At 39.9% G+C, this 16,358-nt stretch overlaps 2 protein-coding genes across 4 annotated transcripts in view; both read left to right on the plus strand.

Moving 5' to 3' along the window:
• The window catches only part of sv2a (synaptic vesicle glycoprotein 2A), a 43,457-nt gene extending 38,380 nt beyond the window's left edge, over positions 1-5,077 (plus strand). For both annotated transcript variants that reach the window (XM_013131764.3, XM_013131765.3), the window contains exons 12-13: positions 321-480; positions 941-5,077. In XM_013131764.3, coding sequence (XP_012987218.1) covers positions 321-480; positions 941-1,124 — 344 coding nt within the window. In that variant the 3' untranslated portion in view covers positions 1,125-5,077. The remainder of the gene's footprint in view (positions 1-320; positions 481-940) is intronic.
• A 322-nt stretch (positions 5,078-5,399) lies between these two features.
• On the plus strand, positions 5,400-6,946 carry bola1 (bolA family member 1). 2 transcript variants are annotated; one of them, XM_010863786.4, is made up of 2 exons: positions 5,400-5,509; positions 6,202-6,946. In XM_010863786.4, the coding sequence occupies exon 2, from the start codon at positions 6,234-6,236 to the stop codon at positions 6,678-6,680; it is 447 nt and encodes a 148-aa protein (XP_010862088.1). In that variant the 5' UTR covers positions 5,400-5,509; positions 6,202-6,233; the 3' UTR covers positions 6,681-6,946. The 2 variants fall into 2 exon arrangements, with proteins under 2 accessions (XP_010862088.1, XP_010862089.1); XM_010863787.4 differs by lacking the exon at positions 5,400-5,509 and adding an exon at positions 5,519-5,704.
• Positions 6,947-16,358: the final 9,412 nt, after the last annotated feature.

The raw sequence follows: 16,358 nt of genomic DNA on the forward strand, positions 1-16,358 counted from the left end.
TAATTGAGCGATGATAGGCAACAGTGCCGTCACGGTGACACTGTGGTCATCGAGTCGCAAACCCTACTGTGAGCGCGTGTAATTAAATACACAGAGATCAGCCACCTAATGACACAACATGAGGTTGAATTTACAGCCAAAAGCCATTCAATTAATTGTATTTGGAAACAACATTTGGCTATTTGTTGTCAATAGTTGAGGACATATTAATAGATTCACACATTTTCCATCTCTTCCACTCTCTGGCTCCTACCCCACCCTCCTCCACCATCTCTCATTCCCTCCCTACACATCTCCTTCCCCCTTTTCTCCTTCTCCAGCGGGCTCCAGCGTGATCTCTTGTGTCAGCTGTTTCTTTCTGTCATTCGGGAACAGTGAGTCGGCCATGATCGCTCTGCTGTGTTTGTTCGGGGGCATCAGCATTGCCTCCTGGAATGCCCTGGATGTGCTGACCGTGGAACTCTACCCCTCTGACAAGAGGTGGGAAACCCCAAACCCGAGCCCCACACCAAAACCTCCATGACACTGCAGGAAGTTGTAAATGATTTGATTTACCAGGAGGAAGATGGAGGCACTGGTGACACTGGCAGTAGAGCAGCATTGGTGGTAGTGGCTGGTGTCTGTGTGTGAGACTGGGTTGGAATGGTTACTGCCACTCTGTCTGTACTGGTTCAACCAAACTATAATGAGAATACATGCTTCACTATGGTTGACTGGGACATTTCTGGCCGATGTCACATTTACGTCGACTGTCAAAATGTAGAGCGCCCCCAAGTGGCTGAACAGTACAAGTGTAGGTGCTGCAGTATGAATTCCATTTGAGGCAAAAGCCCCTGGGTTTCATATACAATTACTTCCTATTTCCTGTTGAACACAGCCCTCGTGTATAGAGAAGTGGCCATTAATTAAGGAACCTACTGATCTTCCTCTCCGTTTCCAGATGCACAGCGTTTGGCTTCCTAAACGCCCTCTGTAAGCTGGCAGCCGTGTTGGGAATCAGCATCTTCACTTCCTTCGTGGGCATCACCAAGGCAGTGCCCATCCTCTTCGCCTCGGGGGCACTGGCAGCGGGCAGCTTCCTGGCGTTCAAGCTGCCGGAGACGCGGGGCCATGTGCTGCAGTAGTGTGACCACCCCCCAGGGGATGACGTGGGGGTGGGGGTGCGGAACCACAAGAAACCCCTGAACCCCGCCCCGTAAGCACTATTATAGTAACAGCCTATTCACTGGAATCAGTTCACTGCAGATATTTCTCAGATCCACTACGCTGTAAATATTGTGGATTGCCTAATATTGGAAGTACTGTTTAAATAGACACATCTCTATACTATTAAGATCTGTGGAACTGTCCAGCCACTCCTTGCCATTCATCCCCATGAATAGGCTGTGAGATGTAGAGCAAGAGAAATGCAGTCAAACTCTACCCCTAGACCAATACAAGCTGTTCCAACATTAATGGTTGTAGCGTATGAGTTTTTCAGCACAGTATTCAGAGGAGGGTTAAGGGGCAAGTTTCAATGCATGTTCAGTAAATGAAGACAGATCTCTTAGCTTATGGGGTTGGGACAGGGGTCTACTTGATAAGCCATTCCAATAGACCCGGAATAGAAATTAACTTTAGCCATCCACTTCAGGAGTAGTCCATGATCCCATCCATTTCTCGGGTTAAGCTCAGCTCATTTATCAAAAATGATAAAGTTATGCCTTGATTTCAAAATCGGTTTCCTTAATGGGTAAACCAAGACACTTTGTTAAACCAAAGCCTCTTCTCATTCTTAAAACTCTCATGACCTTGAGTTGATTTTATGTATAGAATAACTGCCAATTTATAGGTATTAGAAAGTTCTGTGTTTGTTTTCATTATTGTTTAAATGAGGCTATTGACAAAGGTGGTCTGTTGAATTTGTTCCCTTTAAAACATTACTTCAAGACTTTGTATATCTCAGTCATGAAAGGTCACTAAAATCAATGGATTAATTTCCAATGTGGACATTTGTGCATTGGTGACTTGTCATGTTTGGAACAACTCTTTTGTTTTAACATTCCGTATTTAAAGCACAAATATGACCATTGCCACAACTTGTTACAATAGTAATTACTCTTGATACATTTTTAACAAACCGTTACAGTCCCACAATCGTCATTCTGGCTTCATATATCCCGTAGAACAAAAAGCCTTCTTTCTACTCTACATCATAGGCATGATGTTTTGCTCCTATGAAATCTGTTTTTGGAATCTGTTTATGCATGTAACAATGTATGTGAATTCTTAGATTTATTTTGTTGTTGTTGAAAGATACAATTCAAAGTGGCACTTCCTTGTGTCATGTCACTATATCCATAAGTCAGATGTTAGATGTTATATTAGTGTCAGTTCTAACAGCCCTTTACAATACTAGAGAAATCATACTGCCTCTGCTACTATTATGATCTTTCAATGTTGATCTTGTTGATTTATTTAACATTCTCACAACCCTTAAGCACACCAATCCATTTTAAAATGCACAACCAAAACATTTCCGTATGTATCAGTTTTTGTGTCAGATGCTACATTTTGGATGAATGATAGTGTAATGTAAAAGAAATACACCCCATATTACAGTCTGTACTATTTAATGTTCCTTCTAATTAGATGGAAAACATTGAAACTTGAAAGGAAGATTAAGTACCAGGCAGTTTAGAGAAAATCCACTGTTCAAAAAGCTATGTTGACTGGAGATATACTGCAGAAGGAGTGAAATCTTAAAAATAATTTCACTGAATAATACACAGATTTAGAAAGGGTGCACTGAATTTGAAACTTTTTGAAACGTTGCAACAATGTAAAATCTTTTGAGTAGATGACATATGATGTATGAATTTTTAATTTCAATTTGAAAGATATAAAGGCATATTAACTTGTGGGTGCAATATGTGTTTCAAAAGAGACTACATTAGTAAGCACATAGCGTATGCACTGAAATAATCCTAACATGTACACCATAACCCATTATATATTCTGAGTTAGGTGTTTGGATGGGTTTGAGAATATGGTTGTTTGTTGGTGCAATATTGAACTTCTCTCTTCTTTTTCTACTGATCACCTTTTCATTCATCAGGTATTGTATTTTGTTAAGGCTTCTTGAAAACATGTTTATTTGTGGTTTTATTTTATTCCAAGAGATATTATTAACGGATTTAGCATTACATGTATACACTGCTTAATTGATCGATTATCAACCTTAGATGGGAAAGAGAAACATCATTGGAAATTGTGGGATGCCCCTTAGAACGGTTTGACTAAATATAGAAATAGAAGGGAGTATTAGACCTTTCCTTTGATGTCCCTCTCTTCAAGGATGGAACAACATGATAGACGGGCACACACACTGATTTTATTTTGCATGGGTTTTTCACACCATAGGTCTTGCACATGATACGACTTGGACTAAACACACTGCTGAGGGCTGTGGCCTTATGGGATATCGTATCCGTAGATTTCCTATACATTGGTTTGGTACCAAATAAAATGTCACATTCCCCTTAACAGAAAAAAGGGTAAAGCACTGATTCACAAAGGGATACTATCATAACCTGCCATTTTGTAGGATAGCAGCCATATAAAAACTTCAAATAATTCTAGATGAAGACCAATCCGCTGCACTAAATGTACCGTAGCTGTACATGCACAGTTTTCAATGCCTTGTGTTCTTAAAAAGGCTCACGATGAGTCAAAGGTGGTATGAGATATCAGCAGCTACTACACAAAGGGTAACAAAAGCAGTTGATGTACGTACAGCAACTGCTCATAAGCGACCAGTTTAAGATGGTAGCCAGTACCCACAATGCTAATGGATACGAAATGGGTGACACGTTATAACCAGTACTGATTCAATACTGATTTACAATTGTCCAATGCAGTTGCCAATTCATTGACTTCACAACCTCTCACCGTCCTCTGTTACACCACCTTGTGTGTATAACGTAGGACCCTTCAAGAACTTCAGGCCATTACCACATTCTTCCCTATTAACATGCAGTGGTCAACACCCTAAACCTTTACTGATGGTTTAGTGACTGCCCATCGATAATTGTACCATGAGTACATTTTCTCATTGATTATCGCCAAATATTTTTCTATGTCTTAAGTTTACACATTCAATTATGAAATATAGATATACATATATATAGATGTATATTATAACATAAATATGTACATTTAATGAAATCAAATATTACCAAGATCATGTATTCATATTATAGCTATGAATGATTTTTGAACTTTTAAATATTTCTGTAGTAGCAGTACTGGGACATGGACTGCCAGTCTGAAAGTAAATGTTCCCAGTTTATTTAAGAAGCACATGCTTAAATATTCTAATTTGTTGTTGAAGAACCAGCCTCAGCATTGCAGCATGTTTCAGGTCTGTATTTCCATCCTATCTGTTGCCCTAATTAAACCACTCATGAAATGCTATACAAGGATGTCATTAATGTTGTACAGTATGAAATGGAACGCTGTGAAATTCTTAACTATCTATTTACTCTCAGTGAATCAGTTCAGGATCTAGTCAGTCAAGATTGTTTCTAGTACCTGTAGTTGCAAATCTTTAATTCTGTTACAGGGTTTTTTTGTATTCTAAACTTGTTGCTTGGTCAACGGTCAATCATGAGTGCAAAAAGTAATTATAGCAATAAGTGTTAGTATTTGCCTTTTTTCTCTCTCCCCAAAACTATTGGGAATTGAAACACATTATATGTTGGGCCTTTTCCACTGAAATGCTGGGGGTTGGGTTCAACTAAATGGGACAGAATTGCTTATGTTCATGTCTAAGAATGCATTGCAATTAATTAAATATTACAGATAATTTATCACATTGTCTTTGTAGTGTGCTGTAGAATCTGTAGTGTTTTTTTTCATTATAGATACTGTATACATGTGGAACCATAAACATGCAGACAAAAAAAGTACACAAAAATAAGTATAAATGAAAGAATACTATTAATTGTATGTTGTCTTTGATTTTGTGTATTTTGTAAATGAGAATGGAAAATAGGTAAATATAACAAAATAAATACTACTGGTTATTTCAATGTCACAATTCTGTTTAGAGTTTCTATAAGATTGTTTTCTTTTGTCATTTGTATGCATTTATGACATTTTATTCATTAGCAGACACTTAACCAGAGTAAAAAGCGTAAATTGTCTTCTTCAAGGAAACGCTATACGCCATAAACCACCTTTGTGTAGAAACTAGTCTCAGGCACTCAAGACTACAAATGCACACAAAATTTAAGGTCACGGACCGTCCACACGTAACGTACAGTTTGTAGTTGCAGAGTTTTAATATTAAACGTCATTCAAAAACCCAGTACGCAGCAGGACAAGACAAACCTCAAAACAGTAAACCCAATGACGTGTTTTTGCGCACGGTTAGTAAGTTAACGTCGGCATGAGAAGCACTGTTTGCGTATATTCATATTCTACAATGCAATATTTGACGTAAACTGCGGCTGAGGACACTGAAAAGGTAAGCAGCTAGCTAAGACATTTATTACAACCATATTGGGTCCGAGACAATTTATTCTATCCAAATCAGCGATTACATTTTGAGTACTTAGCTAAGGTTATTAGTGTAGCTGAGTAACGTCCTAGATGATCGTTATTGGAGGCATGTATTATCTGCATCGCCCACAACAACAGTACAACTTGCAAGCTGGTAAAGGTATGTTCTTGAATCTATAGCGAAACCGTAGCTATTTGAAGTAGAGACTGCTGTAAAATAACAGTCTAATTAAGCAGTAAACGTAAACAAGATATTGAGATGTTAGCCAAATTATACTGTAGCAAGTTATGATCGCAAGTCACGTACAAAACTTAGAACACAAAAACATGGACGCTTGACGAGAATAAATATCCACACAGAACAGTGGAAGATTAAAACTGACATTAACTAACGTTATGTTCCCTTATGCTGTCAATAACAATACAATTTCACTGTCGCTGTGTTGTGACTCTTTTGCATATGAAGTGCATCGTTTGACCGTGGCTGACCGTAAAATGGCCTATCAATAGAACACAAATGCACAGAATGAAATTGCACAGGTCATAAAAGGTTGGTGACACAATGATGTTGCTAGCATATCCTGCTAAAGTGTATCTCTACTCAGGATCCAATGAGAAGTGACCATGAAAAGAGACCAAACTACTACTTCTTTGCAGGTTGCCAACAGTTGCTGAACCAAGTCTTCTGAATGCTGCCCAGTGTTCTCCTCTGTGCCCGTCCCCTCTCTACCATCCTCGGCTTCACCAGGCCCCTGGCTAACTTCACAACCCACATGGCTCCTAACCGACCCGTGGAGGGGGCTATACGGACCAAGCTAACTCAGCAGCTGGAGCCAGAACACCTAGAGGTCCATAACGAGAGCCACATGCACGCCGTCCCCCCGGGCTCAGAGTCTCACTTCAGAGTCTTGGTGGTCAGCCCACGCTTCGAGGGACTCTCCCTGCTACAGCGTCACCGGTTGGTCAATGAGACCCTAGCCGAGGAGCTCAGGACCTGTGTGCATGCCCTGGCCATCCAGGCTAAGACGCCCCAGCAGTGGTTCAGCAACCCCAGCCTGGCCAAGAGTCCACCCTGCCTGGGAGGATCCAAGGGGGACCACACCGTGGAGGAGAAACTCAAGGCTGGTTCTGACTGAGCCATCTGTGCAGGTGGTTCCAACAAATCCGACTGTTATGTATTCAAGAGCTAGCCGAAGAAAAGGCCTGTGTAGCCCATATGACTGGACTTTCAACATGCAGAAAGAAGATGCCTATAAACACTGGTTTCTCAACAGTGTGGGGAGGTTTTCTTCAGAAAAATGGACATCACTAGAATGTTTTATGGTCCAATTTTACAGTATCTCACAAAAGTGAGTACACCCCTCACATTTTGGTAAACATTTGATTATATCTGTTCATGTGACAGCACTGAAGAAATAACACATGTCAGTGTCATTTTTCAGTGTTGTCACATGAACAGATATAATCAAATATTTACAAAAATATGAGGGATGTACTCACTTTTGTGTGTTACTGTATATGGGCCATTAACTGTGGGTTCAAGCATCTAATCAGTAACCAAAAAATTGTTAGACCAAATCCCCAAGTTGGCAAAATCTGTTTAGTCCCTGCTGACAGTTAAACCTACTTGATTCCAGATTGCAGAAAATGTGAAGTTGTTTTCAGGCATACTTACCCAGTAAAATAAATCCAGGTGTCATGCAAAAAATGCCTAGTTTCACAAACGTATGTCAAAATCCAAAAACAAATAATGAATAATTTACAAAAACAATGAATGATTACCAAATAAATGTAAGACCGTTTTTAGTGTTCGAACATGTTTTTGTGAATGTTCCAGCATTTTTCAACTGCTTTTTACAGATTTGTGACTTGCATTATTTTTACTTAAATGTGAATTGCTCCACATATTTATGAGTCGCATTTCATATTTGTGAGTCTTATTTTATGGATCAATTTAAGACTGAATCCAGATTAGGACCTTTTTAGTTCTGGTTATGCTTATTCTCCAGAAAGTAAAATAAAGGTAAAATAATTATAAAAATATGATAGGACAAGTAGTTAATTGTTTCTGTTTTGTTAGGAAGAACTGTTCAGTTTGCAACAGCAAAGTCAGTACGGCAGGTGTGTTGGAACAGTTTCATGGCTTAAATGATGTCACCTTCTGACAGTGCCTGGGGTCTTTCATAAGGCTGTTCAAATTGACTCACCATCATCTGGACTTGGTGGGAGGGATGTCTGACAGGGTTGTTAATTGCCTTGTCACTCTTTAGCAACTTGTGGTTGGGCAGGCAACTGTCAGCTGAATCGTGGTTGTTCTACTGCTCTCCTATTGTGTCAGCAAATACTTCTTGGTTGAGCAAGAAGTGTGATAAGAACCAGAATGGCATGTCTCAATCTTCAACTACCCCAAACCTGTTGCAGTGAGGCCACACCTTTATTACAGTGTTTTATATATATATATATATATATATATATATATATATATATACGCATACATACACACACACACACATATATATATATATATATGTGTGTGTGTGTGTGTGTGTGTATGTATGCGTATATATATATATATATATATATATATATATATATATATATATATATATATATATATATATACCGTGAGTCACAAATACATAATGCAACTGTCATAAAAATCACTGTCTAGAAATATATGCCTATAGTTTCACAAACATATGTCAAAATACAAATAATGAATCATTAACAAAAACAGTGGATGATTACCAAATAAATGTAAGACGGTTTTTATGTTCAAACATATTTTCGTGAATGTTCTAGCATTTGTCAACTGCTTTTTACAGATTTGTGACTTGCATTATTTTTACTTAAATGTGAATTGCTCCACATATTTATGAGTCGCATTTCATATTTGTGAGTCTTATTTTATGGATCAGTTTCATACGGAATCCATCCGGATTAGGACCTTTTTAGTTCTGGTTATGCTTAGTCTCCAGAAAGCTTATATGTTTAAAATGTACTTTCAAAATAACACCGGAAATAATTACTTACCAAATAAAGTGTTGGGCAATAAGTATGATATATGTTTACACATTTTACACTTCAACATAATTTTATCAAATAATGTATGTTGTTGATTTATACAGCTCACCAGCATTGTGTAGAATTTCAAAACTAGACAAACATTGACTTTGAACGCGGATGGAAGTCGGTTGCGGGTGACTTTCAAGTTTCCATCATCCAGTTATCTTATTGAATATTGCCAGTCTTTCTACTTAATCAAGTCACCTAATTGACAATATGTAGTATGTTATAGTGAAGCACCAAGGGAGATATTCAGGCAATAATAATATTGGTATTAACATAATTAGTAATAGTATAAGGATGTTTGGTTACTAGAGTAGTCATCTTTGCTCAATGTGTGGCTAGCTTGTTGCCAGCCTCACACTGGCTCCAGGCCAATAAAGGCTCAAAACTTGGTTTTGAGAAAACATGACTCAAACAAAGGTGGGAATAAATTATCTTAAGAAGAAGCCAACATGGAAATTTTTTTTGAACAAAGACATTTTAAGATCGGACGCAAAAATCCATTTAAAAATTTTAGCATACACCTTTTCCACGCTTAAATACAAAATTTTCATACGTTTGAATTTAGTTCTTAATACTATTAAATATTTCAGTTATGTTTTTCTTTTCTTACAGTCAATACATTTGAGCTCAATTTGGCTCCATATGCTTATCAGTTGCATCTTTCGGACATGCAAATAGGGTAGATCTCAAAATTGACAAAATCTTATATCGGATAAAACAATTGTATCCACCTGTGCAGAATGGTACATAAAAAAAAAAAATGATGCTGCTGTGATCTTATTTGTAAGAAAAAAATATTTCATCCCATAATGGAAGTTGAAGAAACTTTTGATTGGACACCCCTCTAATGGAATGGTATAGTCTTCCTAAAGTAACACTTTTTTAAACTTGACTACTGTAACGCATAACATGGGTCAGTGGGGTACTTTACCATTTCACACTGCTACACTTGAAAAATTAGAATGACTGCCAATATTCAATTGACTAACTGGGTGATGAAAACTTGAAAGACACCTGCGACGACTTCCGTCCGCCAATGTTCAAAGTCAATGTTTGTCTGGAATGTTTGAAAACTAACTTCCACACAATGCTGTCAGTGGTAGAAATCAACAACATACAGCCTAAAATTATGCTGAACTCTGAAATATGTAAACATATATCATACTTACAGTGGATATGAAAAGTATACAAACCCCTGTTAAAATGCCAGGTTCTTGTGATGTAAAAGAATGAGACAAAGATAAATCATGTTCATAATTCCCTCCACTCTGACTAAGGCCCCGGTTCCAGCTGAAGAAAAATAGCCCCAAAGCATTATGCTGCCACCACCATGCTTCACTGTGAGTATGGTGTTCTTTGGGTGGTGCAGTGTTGTTTTCGCGCCAAACATACCTTTTGGAATTATGGCCAAAAAGTTCAACCTTGGTTTCATCAGACAATAACACATGCTTTTAGGAGACTTGATGTTTGTTTTTGCAAACTTCAGCCGGGTTTGGATGTTTTTCTTTGTAAGAAAAGGCTTCCGTCTTGCCACCCTACCCCATAGCCCATTCATATGAACAATAAGGGAGATTATTGTCACATGTAGCACACAGCCAGTACTTGTTTGGGGATTTGGACATATGTATGTGAAAGTACATATTGCATATACACTCACCTAAAGGATTATTAGGAACACCTGTTAAATTTCTCATTAATGCAATTATCTAATCAACCAATCACATGGCAGTTGCTTCAATGCATTTAGGGGTGTGGTCCTGGTCAATGCATTTAGGGGTGTGGTCCTGGTCAAGACAATCTCCTGAACTCCAAACTGAATGTCAGAATGGGAAAGAAAGGTGATTTAAGCAATTTTGAGCGTGGCATGGTTGTTGGTGCCAGACGGGCTGGTCTGAGTATTTCACAATCTGCTCAGTTACTGGGATTTTCACGCACAACCATTTCTAGGGTTTACAAAGAATGGTGTGAAAACGGAAAAACATCCAGTATGCGGCAGTCCTGTGGGTGAAAATGCCTTGTTGATGCTAGAGGTCAGAGGAGAATAGGCCGACTGATTCAAGCTGATAGAAGAGCAACTTTGACTGAAATAACCACTCAAACACAGTATTAGTATGGTGTTCCTAATAATCCTTTAGGTGAGTGTATTTCTTGGCAGTGATTATTTGTGATTCGCTGTATATATTTGTGTCTTACAATTTACACGTTTTCCTCATTTTAATAGAAATCTAACTCCATATAAAACATACTTATGTCTCAGTCTTACCACTTGAGGGCGGTATGTGCAAATATTATGTTTTGTGAACTAGAGGGTTGACAGAATGAGGACACGTCTTCATTATTTCATTATGAACACTGCCTGGCATCAATTCTTAAATACAGTCATTCTCAAATCCCATAATATATATTTTTTTAATTTAATTTCCCACCATAACAACATATAAGTGTTATAGCAACAGGAAAATCACTCCAAGTGTGGAATAAAGAGTGGTGTTAAGTAGAGACGGTCAAACTTCCTGAGTCACAAAACAGTGTATCACAGTTCACTTATTTCCTTATCATTTTGACTTATTAGCATGTCTTGGCTAATTATTGTTAATGGCTTAAGGCCAGAAGACAGGGTGAACCATCTTGGTAGTTTACTCTTTTGTTCTCAGAATGGCACGTCCTAACACCTTCCTGGCCGTGTGTCTCTCTATTTCTGTCTAAGCTCTGTGTCATGGTGAATGTCCTCTTGTCCTTCTCCCAACCCCAGGACATGCCAAAATATATGTTGTTATAAATGCATGTGAGAGTAATGGCATGAAAACCATTGTTGGTGTTAGCCTAAAATAACAGTGAACGGACATCCCTTCCCAATGTGTTGTTGATGCAATAAATTAATTAACATCTTAATGTTTAAAGAGTCGTGTTGAAATATGTTACTGCATCAACAAGCATGATAACTTTAAGCTATGTTACAAAATCAACAATATTTAACAGAGCAAAAACAATCGTCCGAGCAAGTGTTTCCCCCCAACATTTGCTGTTAAGTTGATTAAGACGGTCCTTCAGTCAGTATGGAGAGCCAACACAAGGTAAGTCTAGTCATTCCAGTCTGGAATAGACGATCTGTCAGGCCTCACAAAGTGTCCTGTGAGGAGGGTGAACAACTGGTGTCACTGGTTTGGAAAGGAAAATAGTAACACAACCATTTTATGACCCTGTATTGGAGTCAGGCCTTAGGGGGAGATATAACCTACTACACAGGGGAAGAAAGCAAAGGTTGAAAGCAATTGCAATAAGGTCTACTGCCCCGGGAAGCAAAGACTGTCTCTGCAAATTAGATTTACGTGTCACAATTCCAGGTGCTGTTATGATGGAGTGGCCAGGAGGACACATCTGCCACGATGGTGAGGGTGCACAGACTTGTCTCACTTTCAGAAAAAAAATAAAGCATTTTAAACCAGGATATCATCACTGTAGCAACAGACATTAACTCTTTTCATAATTGCTTGTTATCATTCACGAGTTATCTCAGTGTCACAACTCTAAAGATAGTCTTGTATGCGTAGCAGATTTGGGGTCACTTTCTTTTCAGTTAGTACTACTTTAAAGTTAATGAAGCATTGTGGAGTTTTTGTATCCGTTCAGTTCCAAATCTAATTTGTAAGAGGACAGTATGAATTTGGTATATTTAAGATCCCACAGTGTATCTTTATTCAGTTTGAATCAGTGAATCGTTCTGAAAAATAATGTTATTGATATTTAAATATTATGGAATTCAATTCCTAAACCAACTTGATTCAAAATAATTTATGGCCGATCTTTTAGATAGGCTGCTCTCTCTGGTTGGTTCCTGGTAATGATGAATCTTCCAGGGGTCCCGGGGTCCCTGTTTACCCCAGTTCTTGTGCTTCGTCAGTGGGAACCCTCCTCAGTGGCAGCCTGGTCTGCGTCAGAGCACCAGGAGGGATGGTGCCAGGCCGGGCTGAGACCCTGGGCAAGGCAGGGTTCCCGCGATGGCCCCTGATTTATGCCCCCGGCTCTGGACCAGGGTTCCCTCTGCACAGATGACCCCATAAGGTCGGGGGTCAGCGCGGCTTGAGGAGAGGGGGAGGGAGACACCAAATGGGTGTCTACTCTGAGAAAAGCCCCTGCCGGGGCCTGGTTGGCGGTCCCAGGGGTCTACGTGTCTCCTCAGCCCCCTTGTCCACTGAGGTATCTGTGTAGCATGTGTGTGGAGGAACACACACTACTAATAACAATAATGTCAGAAGTATGTGTTTTAAATAATATGATCTGGGTGTGTTTCAGGTTAAAACTATTCGTCATACGGGAAAGTCACAAAGAACCACAACATATATACTGCTGGAAAGATTTCAACTAATTTGTCTATCCTATTTTGCATTGAAAACACATTGGTCTCCCCTCACCGTAGACTTGTAGATCAGAACAGAGAAGTAATTCCTTTCAAAACACTAATTACAAGTTATAAACTTCAGAATGGGTTTTAAAATCTGCGTTAATCTGATAAATAATAATTATCCGGTTTGACAATAGGAGAAAAAAACAAGTGTTGAATTTAAGGTGACGGTAATAGCCTCATAAGTCCTTTAATTGGAAAGTTTTTCTCTCTCTTGCACCACACTGCCTACTAATGAAATCGCTGAATAGGGAGCTTGAAAGACAAGGACAAAGGAAGAGATAAGGGAAGACAATATCCTTGTATGGGAGAATTAGTTACACTCAGTAGTCTAAGTATTCAAAGCAGTGAAAAAGGGCTGTGGGGATTAAGAGAAAAGTCCACACAGGTGGGTTCTAGAATCCAGGGTCACATGACAGGACATTCCCTCGTTTGATAAACACCAGCCGGGCTCACAGGAAAAAGGAAGGGAGTTATTTTATAGGGGAATTAACTGGCACTACACATCAGGTTTTCATTAAGGCAAATCTCCCAGGTGTGCTGCGCAGCCAAGTCAAGTAAAACATTTAGCCTGATATGAAACATCTTTGGTTTGTAATGGTCAGTAAACAGTCGTAACTACTTGGTTTGTGATGTGAGGGTGAGAATGAGGCTAAGCATATTTTAGTCTCCATGGAAGACGAATTAAACACACTTTTGCAATCAATCTTGTGCAATCAATCTAAATACTCCATTCTGTGCGTTTGTGAAGCATTTCAAAATGATTTTCTTTTTTCTTTTTTTTACACTTCTGTCCTAGGTTTGATATATTTTATGGTTTGGTTTGGGTTCAAGAACATTTGACATCTACACATACTCCATTCATTAAGTTAAATAACCAGTCACATCCATAGTTTCTTTCTTTTTGGGGGGGAATGACCACAACCAAAGCTCAGATATTATTTTGTGTAAAATAATATATATTTAAAAAAAAGGTGCAAATGGAATGGCATGTGGCTCTGGCTCTGTGTGATGACTGTGTGTACGTGCTTCCCTCACTCAGGTGACAGCTGGAAGTCAGGAGAGTTGAGGCTTGGGCTGGTTAGGCTGGTTCTGGGCCAGAGATCACTGGCCTTACCCTTAAGCCCTGTGGAGGATCCACATTCAGTCTCTGACACGCATGCCTCATTCTCTCCCCTGCAGCGCTTCAGCCAAGGGGAGTGTACATGTCAAGGCAGATGGGACACAGACAAGACTTCCTCATTCAACATGGCCTGTCTCTGTCCACCCACCAGCGTATCTCCGACTTTCTCTTTCTGAGCTACCTCCCTGACCCCCAACAGCGTTTGCTCAACCTCTGCGATCCTCTCCAATCTTTCGCTGATCCATGATCCAACTGTTAATGTTTTTGTTCCACTCTCTCACTTGCCTTACATTCTGATCCTCCTTCAACCGTTTTTAGATCAGGGTCTCTTCTCGATCCCCTCAGTCCTCTCTCAGGTTTGTTTCTCGACTGATTCAAAGCAGTCCCTTTGAATACGCTTTCTGATATATCACGACCTCTGCTCCCTCAACATTATCTTTTAACTTCTCTTAACCCTTCTCCCAACCTTGAACTTTCTCCATTCCTCTATCATCCTTTCCTTGAACCTTTAACGTTTTCTAGGCCCTAATCTCAAGCCACTTTGGACCCCCCTAACGTAGCCTTTCTGCATTTTGTCCTCCAACCTCCCCTCAAGGTTTTTCAAAATCCCCTTAACAACCTGCGTCTTTGGGTCACTCATCTGGACAGCCCTGCCATTCATGTGAGACCCATGCTCTGCTCCTTATAGAGAGGAATACCAACGCGGAGCCCCCCAGAGAGCTGACAGAGCCTATGATTATATTTATGTTTAATGCACAGCCTGAAGCCATTATCATATTACAATATGATGTTATTGCTTTGCCCCTTGAGTATTATTTAATGCTTGTGTTTTTAGTTGGAGGTTGTAAGTTATTCAAACACCAATGTTAGGAATCTTTTAGTATTTAGTGTGACAGCCAACAAAGAAACATGAGCCCATGGCTATCGGGTGTGCCTCCTGCTTTAGCAGCAACTCTCTCTTCCTTATATTCTATTTGTGGTTTAGTTTGTCGGAAACAAAACCTGTCGCCATTGATGGTTGCTTGTAAATGTCACCTCGACACTGCACGCATTCTCTATCTATAGGTTGTGACCGGACCACGTTCAGATAAGTCCAACAGATGCAAGCTTCGTTCTTAGGTTATGAGGAAGTATTTAAGAGCAAAACAGTAGTGATTGCTCACAGTGCTTGTGTTTTTTTTATTTCTTGTTGTGTTCACAGTTGGGTCATCCAATGCTATCGTTGCAGTAAACTCATGAATGGCCCCCATTCTATCCCAAACTGATGAACTGCTGAGGTAGGGCACCTGGTGGGGACTGGCAGTGTTAGTGGTGTTCTACAATAACCCACGGGAGAGACTGTTTAGTCCGGTGTCGGGCATAAAGGTCATCTCAGCGCAAAGCCAGTGAATAGGGGGTTAATCTTCGTCACTCCAGATGTACGGTCAAACTGAAAAGAGCCTGAATGCTTGACTCGACGCTCCGACAAAACGTGATCTATTGTTCATCTGTCGGGCGCCGGTGATATATTCTATCCTACACTTTCGGACAAAACACACCCGGCGATTATACAAGCGGGGCCGCTGGCCTGCAACAACGCCAGCTCAGGGAGTTTGGACACCAGGCCGCTTGACCTGTTCGGTCTTCTGCTCTTTTGTTCGCTGTGACCTCTGTTCCTTTCACTCCCCACCATCTGAACTTAAAACCTCGTCCCTCCTCACTCTCCCACACAACCTTCACACACAAATAAAGAAATGGGGCCCTTTAGTTTATTTTATTAGCACTTTGAAACTCAGGCCTTTTAAAGGGGAGGAGAGGGAAAATAGTATATCCCCTTAATTTGAAGAGTTATTGGGGTTCAAATAAAACAACAGGGCCGGGGTAAAGTGCAGGGTCAGATGGGGGGGTCGCTGTGTTTGATTTTAGGAACCCACTCTGTTTTGTCTTTGACCTCAAAGCTCTGAAATGATTCAAAACACAGACTTCAAGACATTTCCACCTCAGATTATATTCTGACATCAGTGAATTAGAGGGGTTGGATACCACATGCCCTCAGACAGAGGCACGAGACGAAGCTTATTTCTCTATCTTTATTCATTTACACCCTAACCCCCCCCCGCCTCCCCCACCAAGCTCACATGCAAAAACTTTACGTACACACGTATGAGGTGAGCTGTGCTCAGGACCTGAAGGAGAGAGAGCACGCCTGCTACAAATCATCAGGAAGAGGGTCAAGTG

This window comes from Esox lucius, chromosome 20 (genome assembly GCF_011004845.1).
Source record: "Esox lucius isolate fEsoLuc1 chromosome 20, fEsoLuc1.pri, whole genome shotgun sequence".
Taxonomy (NCBI): domain Eukaryota; kingdom Metazoa; phylum Chordata; class Actinopteri; order Esociformes; family Esocidae; genus Esox; species Esox lucius.